Source organism: Ornithorhynchus anatinus, chromosome X2, assembly GCF_004115215.2.
Source record: "Ornithorhynchus anatinus isolate Pmale09 chromosome X2, mOrnAna1.pri.v4, whole genome shotgun sequence".
Classification (NCBI taxonomy): Eukaryota; Metazoa; Chordata; class Mammalia; order Monotremata; family Ornithorhynchidae; genus Ornithorhynchus; species Ornithorhynchus anatinus.
The window spans coordinates 2,141,668-2,155,360 of record NC_041750.1 but is presented as its reverse complement, the minus strand read 5'-3'; the positions used below and the strand labels follow the sequence as shown (position 1 = coordinate 2,155,360).

At 62.9% G+C, this 13,693-nt stretch overlaps 1 protein-coding gene across 1 annotated transcript in view; it reads left to right on the top strand.

Annotated features, from left to right (window-relative positions):
* LOC100073609 (ankyrin repeat and KH domain-containing protein 1-like) overlaps window positions 1–7,203 on the top strand; it is a 91,063-nt gene extending 83,860 nt beyond the window's left edge. Inside the window, exons 28-34 of the mRNA XM_029053070.2 lie at window positions 164–313; window positions 460–2,048; window positions 3,383–3,559; window positions 4,480–4,680; window positions 5,263–5,438; window positions 6,276–6,440; window positions 6,699–7,203. Coding sequence (XP_028908903.1) covers window positions 164–313; window positions 460–2,048; window positions 3,383–3,559; window positions 4,480–4,680; window positions 5,263–5,438; window positions 6,276–6,440; window positions 6,699–6,758 — 2,518 coding nt within the window. The 3' untranslated portion in view covers window positions 6,759–7,203. The remainder of the gene's footprint in view (window positions 1–163; window positions 314–459; window positions 2,049–3,382; window positions 3,560–4,479; window positions 4,681–5,262; window positions 5,439–6,275; window positions 6,441–6,698) is intronic.
* The last annotated feature ends 6,490 nt before the right edge of the window (window positions 7,204–13,693 follow it).

The following is a 13,693-nucleotide window of genomic DNA, read 5'->3' as shown; positions in this document are numbered from 1 at the left end:
GAACCACGCGACCCCGCCGCACCCTAAGGCTGCGATGGGGCAGGACCGTCGACGACCGCGGCTCGGGCCGTCACGCGGGACGGCGGGGGATTTCCCCAGACCCTCGGGCGGCCGCGGCCGGCGGTCCGGGTCCCACGCTGACGGGCCGTGTTTTGCGGTGCAGGTCGAAGAAGCTGTCCGTCCCCGCCTCGGTCGTGTCGAGGATAATGGGACGAGGTGGCTGTAACATCACTGCCATTCAGGATGTCACCGGGGCCCACATCGACGTGGATAAGCAGAAGGATAAGAACGGCGAGAGGATGATCACCATAAGGTAACGGCGGGGAGGCGGGGCGGGGAGACCCGGCGTTCCCGAGAGGGCTCTCCCCCACGGGTCCCGGCCCGCGTCGGGACCCGGGGGGAGGGGGGAGAGGCCACCCGGCGCTTGGGTGACTCTCCCTCCGGGTCCTCGGCCTGCAGGGGCGGCACCGAGTCGACCAGGTATGCCGTGCAGCTCATCAACGCCCTCATCCAAGACCCCGCCAAGGAGCTGGAAGACCTCATCCCGAAAAACCACATCCGCGCCCCGGCCGGCACCAAGTCGATCCACGCCAACTTCCCGTCGGGCGTCGGCCCCCCGGCCCCGGCCTCCAGCAAGCCGGCCTTCCCGCTGGGCGCCCCGCCCCTGGTGACCTCCCAGGCCCCGACGCTCTCCACCTTCCAGCCTCCCAGCAAACTGAACAAGAACGTCCCGGCGAACGTGCGTTCGTCCTTCCCGGTGTCTCTGCCTCTCGCTTACTCCCACCCTCACTTCGCCCTGCTGGCGGCCCAAACTATGCAACAGATCCGGCACCCCCGCTTGCCCATGGCCCAGTTCGGCGGCACCTTCTCGCCCTCCCCGAACACGTGGGGCCCGTTCCCCGTGAGACCGGTGAACCCCGGCAGCGCCAACGGCTCGCCGAAGCACACCGGCGCGGGGGCCCGCCTGCCCGGCCAGACCAACGGGAGCGTCCTGCCGCCGGAGGCCCCCGGGCCGGCCCCGCCCGGCTGCCCCGCCCCCGGGCCCCCGGCGGCCACCGTCGCCGCCTCCTCGTCCTCCTCCTCCTCGACCTCGTCCCAGCCGCCGGGCGGGACGAGCAGCCGGACCCCCTCGTCCGTCCGCAAGCAGCTGTTCGCCTGCGTCCCGAAGACCAGCGCCGGGGCTCCGGTCGCCCCCACGGCGACCAGCGCCTGCGGTGCCCCGCCTCCGGCCGCCTCCGCCCCCGCCGCCGGCGGGCAGGTCCTGACGGCCTTCCTGCCCCCCAGCGCGCCCCAGCCCCCGCTCTCCGGACACAAGACGGACTCTTTCCCGGCCGGCCCGGCGCCCAAGGAGAAGGCGGCCCCGCCCGAGCCGGCCCCGGCCGCCGGCAACCCGGGGCCCCCGGAGGGCCGGCCGGCCGGCAGCCCCGCCCCGCCCGGCGCCCCGCAGGAGGAGGCCCTGCCGGCCGGCCTGGCGGAGCCCGGCCCCGGCCCGCTGGCCTTCGCCTCCCACCCCCAGCCCACCCCGCTCAGCCTGCCCTCGCCCCGCCCCGGGCCCGCCGAGCCTCAGGAGGCCCCCGGCCTGGCCCAGCTGGCCGTGCCGGCCCCGCGCGTCTCGCACCGGATGCAGCCCCGGGGCTCTTTTTACTCCGTGGTCCCCCAGGACCCGCAGTCCATCTTCGTCACCAACCCGGTCCCCCTGACGCCCCCGCAGGGCCCGCCCGCGGCCGTCCAGCTCTCCTCGGCCGTGAACCTGATGAGCGGCTCCCAGGTGCACCTCAACGCGGCCAGCAAGCCCCTGCCGCCCACCTTTGGCCCGGCCTCCCTCTTCAATCACTTTAGCAGCCTCTTCGAGAGCAGCCAGGTGCCCGCCAACCAGGGCTGGGGCGACTGCCCGCTGGCCTCGCGCCCGCCGGCCGACCCGTCCTTCGCCGTGCAGTCGACCTTCCTGGGCGGCTCCGTGCTCGGACACTTGGAGAGCGTGCACCCCGACAGCTCCAAGGCCCCCGGCTTCCGGCCGCCTTCCCAGCGCGTCTCCACCAGCCCGGTCGGTAAGTGGCGGGCGCCGCCCCTCCGTCCTTCGGCGCTTCCCGTCGGGATCGGCGTCCGCGGGGGAGCCGAGTGCCGCCGGGCGACGGCTCGGTCTCCGGTCCCGCCGCCGGGACCCGGGAATCCCGTCCGGGGGGGGCAGAGGGGCGGCGGGGACGGTGTCCGATGGGCGCTTCCTCCGTGCCCGGCGCCGGGGTCGACGCGCCACCGTCGGCTCGGGCCCCGTCTTCCGGAGCGGGAAACTGAGGCGCCGGGAAGTTAGGGGACCCCGCCCGGGGCCGTCCCCCGGGGTGGGGGCCCCGCCGGGATCAGGACCCAGGTGGTCTGGTGTCCAGTCCCACACACTCTCCTCGGTTTCCACCCTCGAGAGCGGGGCCGTCGTACCCCTGGTCCCCTGGGAAGATCTGTTGCGCCCGACCCCCGCTTCCAAAATCGGGGTTGGGGGTGCGGCCCGGGGCGCGCGGCCTGATTTCGGGGTGGTCGGCGAGACCTCAGGGTCCAGAGCGGTTTTCGTCTCGAGACGGAGTTCGGCCGGGTGCGAACGGGCGGGGCTCGTGCGTAAAAAGAAAGGCCCCAGACGGTTCGCGAGTGGTGGTCCGGCATCCCGCTTCCCTGGGCCCTTGGTGCCTCTGCTCCTTTTCGAACCCCGCTTCCTCGGGCCGCCGGGCCGCCACCGTGGGCGGCGGAAACCGGGGCGACGGACGTGTTCGGACTCACCCGGGACGCGCTCTGAGTTTGCCACCGTCCCTTTGTCATCCCGCTAGATACTCGACCCTTCCAGCGGGCAGGGAGAGCGGCGTCTCAGGCTATATTGCCGCTAGCTTGAGCCCCGGACATCAACGGCAGCCCCGGGGCCTCGCCCCTCTCCGGGGGCCGTCCCGAGATGACCCGGCCCCCGCCCTTGGGCTCGTCCGGGCGTCCGGCTCCCGGCTCCTCCTCCTGGTGTCGGGGGGCTTGATTTTTGTCTCTCGAGTAGTTCAGGTTGGCCTCCTGCGCCTTAAGCGTTGGACCCTCCCAAGCGCTTAGTACGGTCCTCCCGGCGAGGGTCCGCCACCCCTCTCCCCCTCCGCCGCCGCCACCCTCCGGCCTGTTTCTGCCGATGGTCCACGGAGAGAAGAAGCGCGTTACTCCGCGCTCTCCGAAGCGGGGGGCGAGGTGGGGGTGCCCCCCCCCCCAGGGAGCACGTCGGACAGGCCCCGGGCGCCGCCGGGAACGAGGAGAGGCGGGTCCGAACCCCGGGAGATCCCAAGCCGCGGGGGAGCCCGGCGCCCCGCCGAGCGGCCGCCCGGCCTCCGAAACGCGCCTCAGCGGTCGTGTCGGGAATGTCTCCCTGCAGGGTTGCCCTCCATCGACCCGTCCGGAAGCTCGCCGTCTTCCTCTTCGGCTCCCCTGACCAGTTTTTCCAACCTTCAAGGCACCCGGGTCTTTCTCCAAGGGCCCGCGCCGATTGGGACTCCCAGCTTCAACAGGCAGCATTTTTCGCCCCACCCCTGGACGAGCGCTTCAAACTCATGTAGGCTATTTTCGAGGGGCCGACGGTTTCGGGGTCTCGATTCCCGGCGCTCGGCGGTTCGGAGAAAGCCGCCTCTCCGCCGCGGTCTGCCCTGAGAAGCTAAGTCAGACGGGCGTGGGAATCGGAAATCCCGGCCTGGCCGGCCAGTTAGCGGTGGTTGGAACCGGCGCTGTGGTGGGGTGGGTGAGCTGGGGGGATCGGTGGGGGCCTCAAACCACTTGTCAGAGCTGAAAGAGAACTCGCCCACCGCAGGGAGGAGGTTCTGACCAAACGGGGTCCGTGTCGGGCGGGGAGGGGGCGTCCCAAGGGGCCCGGGCTTGCGCAGCACCGTGGCTGGCAGGTGGACCAACCGAGGGGACGGCGGTGCTACTCGAGGTGGTGTCTCATCCATCCTTCCCCCTTAGGGCGTGCCGCGGAGGTGACGTCCCCCGGTCCGGCTGGCCGGCGGGGGGTTGGGCTTCGGGTGGAGATGAGGTTTTCCCGGGGCGGAGGTGGCGGTCGTCCCCGGAAGAAACCGTCCCGGGCTAGGCGACGGCCGCGGGGTGCGGCCGGCGCCCGGAGGGGTCGGCCGGGAGTCGATCCCGGGTTCCGGACCGCCCGGAGTGGAAGACTTTAACGATCCGGAAGTAATTCAGACAGAGCGAGCGCCGGGGTGTCCCGGCCTGTCCCGGCCCCTTCCCGCAGGGGCCGGGGTCTCGGCGTGCGGCAACTCGAGGCCGCCGACGCGGGGCCGGGCGAGCGGCCCCTTCCGTCTCCAGGCACCGGGCGGTGGGACCGAGAGTCCCGCCGGACGCCCCCACCTCCCCGCCTAGGTCCTCGCTCGCGCAGGCGCGTAGTAAAACGGGCGGGAAATATTTTGCCACCACCAGGTGACTCTCCTATTCCGTCTGTTTCTTCGGGATCACCTTCACCCCTTTCAGCTGCCTCCGCGCCACCCACCCTGGGCCAGCCCAAGACCGGCAGCGCCAGCCAGGACCGGAAGGTCCCCCCTCCCATCGGGACGGAGCGGCTCGCCCGGATCCGCCAGGGAGGCTCCGTGACCCCCACCCCTCTGGGAACCAACTTCACGGCTCCGGTCGGACACAGCGGCATCTGGTCGTTCGGCGTCAACAGCGTGTCGGGTACGGCGGCCACGTCCCCGGCGGTGGCGGGGGGGCGGGGGGGTGGCCTGAGCGGGCGGGCGGTCCCCTGGAGGCAGAAGGTTGGGCCTCGCCAGCCGTGGCCGCCCCCGGCCTCAGCCGGAGGTAGACGCGACCCTCGTCGCGGGGAGGAGGGCGGCATCGGGGTTCTCCCTAAAGCGGCCAGGTCCGGCGGCGCTTTGGGAACTCCGGACCCCGTGGCCTGCGGCCCAGCGAGAGGGCAGGGTCGGCGGGGGGCCGGCCTCGGCGCCGGGACACGGCAGCTCCCCCCACCCCCCTCGGGCCGGGGTCGAGAGAGCAAGAGGACGCGCTTCGGGCCGCTCGGGGGTGGGCATCGCCCAGAAGCAGGACGTCCCCGGTTGTCCTTGGAGAGAGTGCTTTCCCTAACCCACAAAACAGCCTCTACGGAAGGCTCCCGGAGCCTCGCCTCGATTCGCTCCCCTAACCCGGGCCTCCTCTCGGGGGCTCAGTGGCTGAGGGCGGGGGCCGGCACCGCCCCGCCGAGCTCCGCCCGCGCGTCGAGCCGAGGATCTGACGGCCGCCGTTGTCGCGCTTCGCTTCCAGAAGGCCTGTCGGGTTGGTCCCAGCCCATGATGGGCAATCACCCGATGCATCAGCAGCTCTCGGACCCGGGCACCTTCTCCCAGCACCAGCCGATGGAAAGAGACGACTCGGGCATGGTGGCTCCATCCAACATCTTTCATCAGCCCATGGCCAGCAGCTTTGTGGATTTCTCTAAAGTAAGCGTCCGGCCCGTTGGCGCGGGAAAGCGGAGTGGGCCCGGGGGAGGGACTGACGGGGCCGGATTGGGAACGAGCTGGGGGGCGAGACCGGGGAGCTGATTTCGGCCGCGTGGAGAGGTAGGGAGAAGTAGGATCGATAGCGCGGGGCTTCGGAGAGCGACCGGTTACTCTGCCTCCGCGCGCCCCACGCGGGATGGTTTCTCCGACCTGTCCGAAACCGCAGTCCGTTCGCTCTCCGCCCCCTCCCGTTCGCCGACCGCTGTCGTCCCTCGCTCGGGGAAGGGCAGGGTGTGCTGGGGTCCCGAAGAATCATCGTAATAACGGTAGTAATAATAGCTGCGGCATTTGTTCAGCCCTTACTCCTCTAAACTTACACTCTGTAAGCACCAGGGTACGTGCAAGATAATCAGGTCGGACATAGTCCCCGACCCACGTGAGTGGAAAGGAGAATGGGAGTTTAGTCCCCATTTTCCAGGTGAGGAAACTGACACCGAGTGAAGTGACTTGCCCGAGATCACCCCGCAGGCGAACGCAGGTCCGATTTTCTGCGAATTGCCGCCTACCGGGGGGCGGGGGCTCGGGGTCGTTAGACGAAGGGCGGGGAGAGGAGGGGAGCCCAGTCGGAGAAGGTCAGAGGCCACGGGCCATCGCTCCCCCAGGCGAAGTTGGATCGATGGGTGGGTGCCGTCTCCCCGGCAGCCGCCGGGAGGGCGTCCCGTGAGCAGACGCCCCTTGGGAATCGAGCCTAGGCGTGGGGGGTTTCGGGTCGGGCCTCCCCGGAGAGGTCGGCGGGGGTCGCCTTCAGCCCGCCACCCTTCCTCGTGTGCCGTCCAGGGCCTGCCCATCTCCATGTACGGCGGCACCATCATCCCCTCGCACCCTCAGCTGGCCGACGGACCGGGCGGCCCCCTGTTCAACGGACTGCATAATCCCGACCCCGCCTGGAACCCCATGATCAAGGTGGTCCAGAACTCCACCGAATGTACCGACGCCCAGCAGGTAAAAAGGAAGTTTGGGTCTCTCCTCCGTCCGGCGGGCGCGATCGGCCCGGGCCCCCCCGTCTCCGGCCGTTCCCGCCCCCGGCCGGCACCGGCCGGTGGCGCTCCCGTGATCCCGGTCCCGAAACCCGTCGAGGGGGCCGCCGCGAGGCGGAAGCCGGGCCCTCTGCCGTGGGGTCTCTCCGTGGCGGCTCCGGGGTCGTCTGAAGTTCCTAATTGGAAATTCCGATTTTTCTCCCCCTCCCCACCCCGTTTTCAGATTTGGCCCGGCACGTGGGCGCCTCACATCGGAAACATGCATCTCAAATATGTCAACTGAGTTTAGAAGGTCTTTCCTCTTTAGCCTTGCTCGGGAAGCCTATGACCTTGGAAGAACCCTGGGGATTTTTTTAAATGTGCCTAACTAAGCAATTTTCTGTGTGGGCTTTAACAATGGAAACCCGATCGCCCATTGTGTAAGAACAAATTGATTTACCTATCCAACTGATTCTGTTCTCCGGTTAGTTTAGCCATCTCGAACCTAAAATCAGATGAACTTAGTGCTTCTGGCTAAACAGTACTGAATGCTACTTGTATGCAGAAGAGAACTAGATGATTACATGATTTCACAACCTTTTAGGGTGGTAAAGACATGTATAATTGTTTACATACTTAAAAGGAAAAAGTTGAGTAAATTTCATGTCGTATAGTGGCTCCACTTTATGTAGCCTGTATTAATGTGAAATATTTACCTGAATATTCAATAAAAAGACGAACAGTATCGAGGTCGGGTGTGGTCCTTCGGGAGACGGAGACGCCGGCTCCGCGGCCCCCTCTCCCCAGCCTGCGGCTCGGGCCCGTGGCGGCGGGGCGGTCGTCCCCGGGGCCGCGGGGCCGAGCCCGGGCGACCCCCGGGCGGACGGAGCCGGGGCGGAACGGATCGCCCCGGCCAAACGGGACGTTTCGATAATGTTGGTATCCGTTAAGCGCTTACTGTGTGCGGGGCACTGTTCCAAGCGCGGGGGTAGATGCAGGGTCATCGGGTCGTCCCACGGGAGGCTCAGGGACTTAATCCCCATTTTCCAGATGAGGTCACCGAGGCCCAGAGAAGTAAAGCGACTCGGCCACGGTCACACGGCTGCCAAGGGGCTGAGCCTGGGATTCGAACCCGTGACCTCTGACTCCCCAGCCGGGGCTCTCGCCACTGAGCCGCGCTGCTTGCCGAGAGGCTGATGCAACCGGGAGGGGGAGAGGCCCCGGTGCCCGAATCGCTCGGTCACCGCCTTATTCACGTGTTTACTCACGGCTGGAACCTCCTCCGCCTCGACCGGGATTCGCGAAGGGGAAGTGTCTGCCGGCTGCGGGAGGGAGGGGCCCACGTCCACACCCTCCCGCGCACACTCTCTCTCTCACGCTCACACATCGAGGCGGGGGCTGGGGGAGCGACCTTTCCGTTCCGTTCCATCAGCCGGCCTGGGTCCGGGGGTCCCCAGGGCGACCCGGCAGGCAGTAAGCGACCACGACCTTGGCGTGGGTCAAGCTCCGTTAGATACAGTGCGGTCGGTGTTTTATCGTGCTCTGTCGGGGTATCTGTTAAGCGCTCGCTCTACGCTAGACGCCTCGCTGAGCGCCGGGGTGGAGACGAGCCAGATTGGACCCAGTCCCTCTCCCACGTGGGGTTCCACGGTCTCAATCCCCGTTTTACGGGTGAGGTGACCGAGGCACAGAGGGAGCGACACGACGTGTCCCGGCTCGCCCGGTCGGCGGGCCGGGGAGCCGACCCGGTCCCTCTCCCACGTTGGAGCGCTTAGCGTAGTGCCTCGCACGCAGCGAGCACTCAGTACGAGCGAATGAACACGGAGCTCGCGATGGGAGGAGGGGGGAGATCCGGTATTGAATCGCCCCATTTTACAGATGAGGAAAGGGAGGCAGGGAGGCTGTAAATGGCCTAAGGGCCTCCCAGCAAGCCAGGGGTGGTGGAGGGGAGATCAGAACCCAGGTCTCCTGCCTCCCGGCCCGCCCTTCTTTCCACGCCGCTCCTCAAATAGGAGTAGCTAGTACTGACGGGAGTTTTTGAGCTCCCGTCGGAAGACTTAGACTGGGGTTCGCGGTCTAAGTAACGGGGAACTGGTATTGAATCCTCATTTTACCGATGAGGAGACCGAGGCCCGAGAAGTTAAAGGACTTGGGACAATACAGTGAAGTAGACGTGAACCCCGCCCTCAAGGAGTTTACAGGTGTCCCAAGCAGGCCCCCGCATGAGGAAACTGAGGCACGGAGCAATCGAGTGACCTGCCCGAGGTCACTCGGCAGGTAAATGGCAGAGGTGAGAGTAGAACCCGGTTCCTCTGAGTCAAGGCGCCTGTTCTTTCCACTAAGGGGGGTCCTGCTTTTCAGCGTATCAGTGGTACTGATTGAGCGCTTAACGGTGTGCGGAGCACTGTGCTCGGTGCTTAGGAGAGGACGACTCAGTTGGTGGACACGTGCCTGCCCACGGGGAGCTTTGAGTCTAGAGGGGGATTCGGACATCGAATTTTTACGCGAGTGCCGCGGGGCTGAGGTTGGGGGTTAATAGCAAGTGCTTGAAGGGCACAGATCCACGTGCGTGGGCGATGCCGAAGGGAGGGGGATAAGGGAAAATAAAGGCTCGATGGGGGAAGGCCTCTTGGAGGCGAGGTGATTTTTAGGAGGATTTTGAAGGTGGAGCGAGCGGCGGTCTGTTGTTTATAAAGGAGAGAGGAGTTCCAAGCCAGGGGTGGACGGGCGCAGGGGGTCGGGGGCGAGATAGACGGGACGGAGGTACGAGAGGTTGGAGTTCGAGGGACGAGGTGTGAAAATGGAGGCGAGCCAGGACTGGTGCAAGCTCAACTCGGGCTTGGGAAGGGCACCACCCACCCCCCCCACCCCCCCCGTTGAAGAAAATAGCCAGTTTCGGGTTCCCCGGCAGCTTTCCCAGGCAGACAGAGGGAGAAGAGCTCGGCAGGCGCGGAGCCGAGGTCGGGGTGGACCCGACGGACCGCGAGCTCGTCGTGGCCGGGGAACGGGTCTGTCCGATCGTTGTATTGTCCTCTCCCAAGGACGTAGCACAGTGTCCTGCACGCAGTAAGCACTCGATAAATACGATGGACTGACTGACTGAAGGTGCTCCCGAGTGAAGCGAAAGGGCTCTGTGAACGCGGTTCATCCCCGCTGCCGGAGACCTTCGGATCTCAGAGCGAACAGACAGACGGGCAGATAAACCTCCGCTGGACGCTGTGTCCTCACACCGGCCCCGGAGTGGAGGCGGCCGGGACGTCATCACCCAGGACACCCCGACTGGGGTCACGGGCCGCCGAACTGAGGCGGCTCGTCACCTCGAGGAGCAGTGCGGCCTAGTCTAGATGATGATGATAATCAGGGTATTTGTTAAGCCTTACTACGTGCCAGGCGCTTGACTGAGCTGACGACTAATGGGTAGAAACAAGATGGTCGGATCGGACGCGCTCCCTGACCCACGTGCTTCATCCCCATTTTACAGATGAGGTAACTGAGGTACAGAGAAGTTAGACATAGATGGATCGGGGTGTACCATAGATGGGACGGGGCCCGACACGGAGCGAGCGCCTGACGAAAGACCTCCCGATCATCGGGGGTGCCCGCGACTGCCCACCGCGGGCGTGGGACCCAACGCGGCTGCAGTGAGTCAGTAAGCCATGCGGGCGTGGGCACGTCCGGAGCGGGATCTTTGGGCCCGGCTCACCGGGTTCAGCCACCGCCCCCACCCTCCGCCTCCCCCGCCACCCCGGGGCTGCTAGCGTGTGCAGGCGCGACCCGTTCTGGAAGATCCGCTCTGGTTAACGGCCATAACTGGGGACGAGGGAGTGCCCAGATAACCCGATTTAACACTGTCGATCGGTCGTATTTATTGAGCACCTACCGTGTGCGGAGCACTTGGGGAGTACAGTACTCATTCAGTCGTATTTATTGAGCGCTTACTATGTGGAAAACCCTGCATAAGAGCTTAGCACTGTACAGTACAACAATAAACAGACTCGTTCCCCGCCCACAATGACTTTACAGTCTAAACTGTGAGAATGGTCTTTTTTTGAGCGCTTGAGTGCCGAGCACTGTGCTTGCCCCTGGGGCAAACACAAAATAATCGGCAGGGACACGGTATAATACCTCTAGACTAGCAGCGCGTTATGAGCCGGGAGCCTATCTGCTACTTCTCTTTTTTTGAACTTTCCCAAGTGCTTAGAACAGCGCCCTGCACGTAGTAAGCGCTCAATAAATAGCATTGATTAACTGATTGAATATAATGTCTTCGGCATGTTTGGTTGCCTAACCGGCAAGCCCAGAAACAGATCTCTCTCTCTCTCTCTCTCTCTCCCATACACACACACGGCTCCTGAATGAGATAGATGGTTGTCGGCTCAGCGCCTAGAACAGTGCTTGGCGCATAGTAAGCGCTTAACAAATACCATTATTATTATACACAAGTTATTCCTGGGTTCCCTCCCGACAGTGTTCTGCCCTATATCATTTCATTCATTCATTCAATCGAATTTATTGAGCGCTTACTATGTGCGGAGCACTGTACTGAACGCTTGGAATGGACAATTCGGCTACAGATAGAGCCAATCCCTGCCCGTTGACGGGCTCGCAGTCTAATCGGGGGAGACAGACGGACAGAATAAGACAACTTAGTCACGATAGATAGAATCAAGGGGATGGATACCTCATTAACAAAAATAAATAGGGTAATAAAAATCTAGACAAATGAGCACAGTCCTGAGGGGAAGGGAGAGGGGGAGGAGCAGAGGGAAAGGGGGCTTAGTCCCTGTAGGAGTCTGTAAAATCATTACACAGGTCCTTCTGCTTTACTCCCAGCGTGGTGCTTTTAAAAAAAAATAAATTAGCATTTGTTAGGTGCTTAAAAGGGGCCAAGAATTGCACTACCTGCTCGGGGAAATAACAAGCTAATCAGGTTGAACAGGGTCCAGTGTCCCACGTGGGGCTTCGGTCTCAATCCCCACTTCACAGATGAAGTCACAGAGAAGTTAAATGACTTGCCCGAGGTCACAGAGCACAGTGTGGCTCCCCGGCCCCTGCTCTAAACACTAGGCTACACTGTTTATTAGGCCACGCTTCTCTGCCCTCTTCCTAGCAGCCTCTTCTCCTTCCCACCTCCCTCTTTTTGAGGCAGGGCCCAGAGAAGGAGGTTCTCTTTAGATCTGGGGCTTCTGCTCCAGTCTCACTCACTGCAGGTCTCGTGACGTCTCGTCAGGCGAGGCTGGGTCCCGCGGACTCTGATTTCCCTGAATTTTCCCACAGCCCGGCCTCGCTTCCTGACTCCATCTCTGGAAATGACCCGGGCAGGCGGCTTGCCTTTCAGGACGTCTTCGGAAACCGCGGGGACTGGTCGGGGAACGGTTGGGCCGCTGCCCTGTAAAGATTCGATCTTTACCGGTGGGGAGGTTTTTCGTTCATTAAAGCTTCTCATTTGAAAACGAAGCCCGGTGTATTTACTGCCCCTGCTCTCTTGCGCTCTAGCCGCCTGTGCGTTGTAAATGTAATTTGTACGGTTAATTACTTGCTAGGGGTTGGGGCCGAGCACCGTTCCGCGTGCTGGGGAATATAAAACACTATCAGATCAGGCGCGGTCCTTGTGTCACACAGGGCTCACAGTCTTAAGCGGGAGGAATCTGGACTGTAACCTTACTGTGAGCCGGGAACCTGTCTACCGACTTGTTTGTATTGTAGTAATTCTGGTATTTGTTAAGTGCCAAGGACCGTACTAAGTTTTGGGAGAGAGAGAAAAGACAATCAGGTCCCCCATGGGCTTGTAGTATAAGTAGGAGGGAGAACAATTATTGAACCCATTGTGCAGATGAGGGAACTGAGGCCCAGAGAAGTGAAGCGACTTCCCTAGGGTCACACAAGCAGGTGGGGGGTGAGCTGGAATTAGAGCCAGGTCCCGACTCCCAGGCCCGTGCTCTTTCCACCAGGACATTCATTCATTCAATCGTATTTATTGAGCGCTTACTGTGTGCAGAGCACTGTATTAAGCACTTGGGAAAGTACAGTATGACAGTAAGCAGCGACAGTCACTGCCCACCACGAAGCTCATGGTCCGGGGCGGGGGCTGGGGGTGGAGGAACAGGTATCGGTACAGATAAATAAAATTACAGACACCTACAGAAGTGCCGGGGGGGCTGAAGCCAGTCAGGGCGATGCGGAAGGGGGTGGGAGATGAGGAAAAGTGGGGCTTAGTCTGGGAAGGCCTCTTGGAGGAGGGGGGGCTTCAATAAGGCTTTGAAAGGCGGGGAGAGTCATTGCTGGATTTGAGGAGGGAGGGCGTTCATTCAGTAGTATTTATTGAGCGCTTACTATGTGCAGAGCACCGTACTAAGCGCTCGGAAGGTACAATTCGGCAGCAGATAGAGACAATCCCTGCCCAGTAACGGGCTCACAGGCCAGAGACGGGACGCGGGCAAGGGGTCCACTTGTTTGGCTTTGTTTTGTTGTCTGTCTCCCCCCTTTTAGACTGTGAGCCCGTTGTCGGGTAGGGATTGTCTCCATTTGTTGCCGACTTGTACTTTCCAAGCGTTTAGTACAGTGCTCTGCACACAGTAGGTGCTCAAGAAATACGATTGAATGAATGAAAAAGCCCTTGGTACAGAGCTCTGCACACAGTAAGTGCTCAATAAATACCATTGATGAGGAGGAGGAGGAGGAGGAGGAGTCGGGCTAGGTATTTGAGAGAAGCAGCCTGGCTCAGTGGAAAGAGCACGGGCCGGGGACTCAGAGGTCAGGGGTTCAAATCCCGGCTCCGCCGCTTGTCAGCTGTGTGACTTTGGGTAAGTCACTTAACTTCTCTGGGCCTCAGTTCCCTCATCTGAAAATGGAGATTAAGACTGTGGAACAACCTGATCATCGTGTATCCTCCCTCCCCAGCGCTTAGAACAGTGCTTGGCACATAGTAAGCGCTTAACAAACGCAACATTATTATTATTTTACAGATGAGGGGACTGAGGCACCGCGGCGATAAGCGATAAAATGATTTGCCCCAGTTCACGGCGGGGTGGCCTGCGGAAGGCAGCGCGGCTCGGTGGAAAGAGCCCGGGTTGGGAGTCAGAGGTCGTGGGTTCGAATCCCGCCTCCGCCCCTTGTCAGCTGGGTGGCCTGGGGCCAGTCCCTTCACTTCTTTGGGCCTCAGTGACCTCATCTGTCAAATGGGGATAATAATGTTGGTATTTGTTCAGCGCTTACTATGTGCAGAGCACTGTTCTAAGC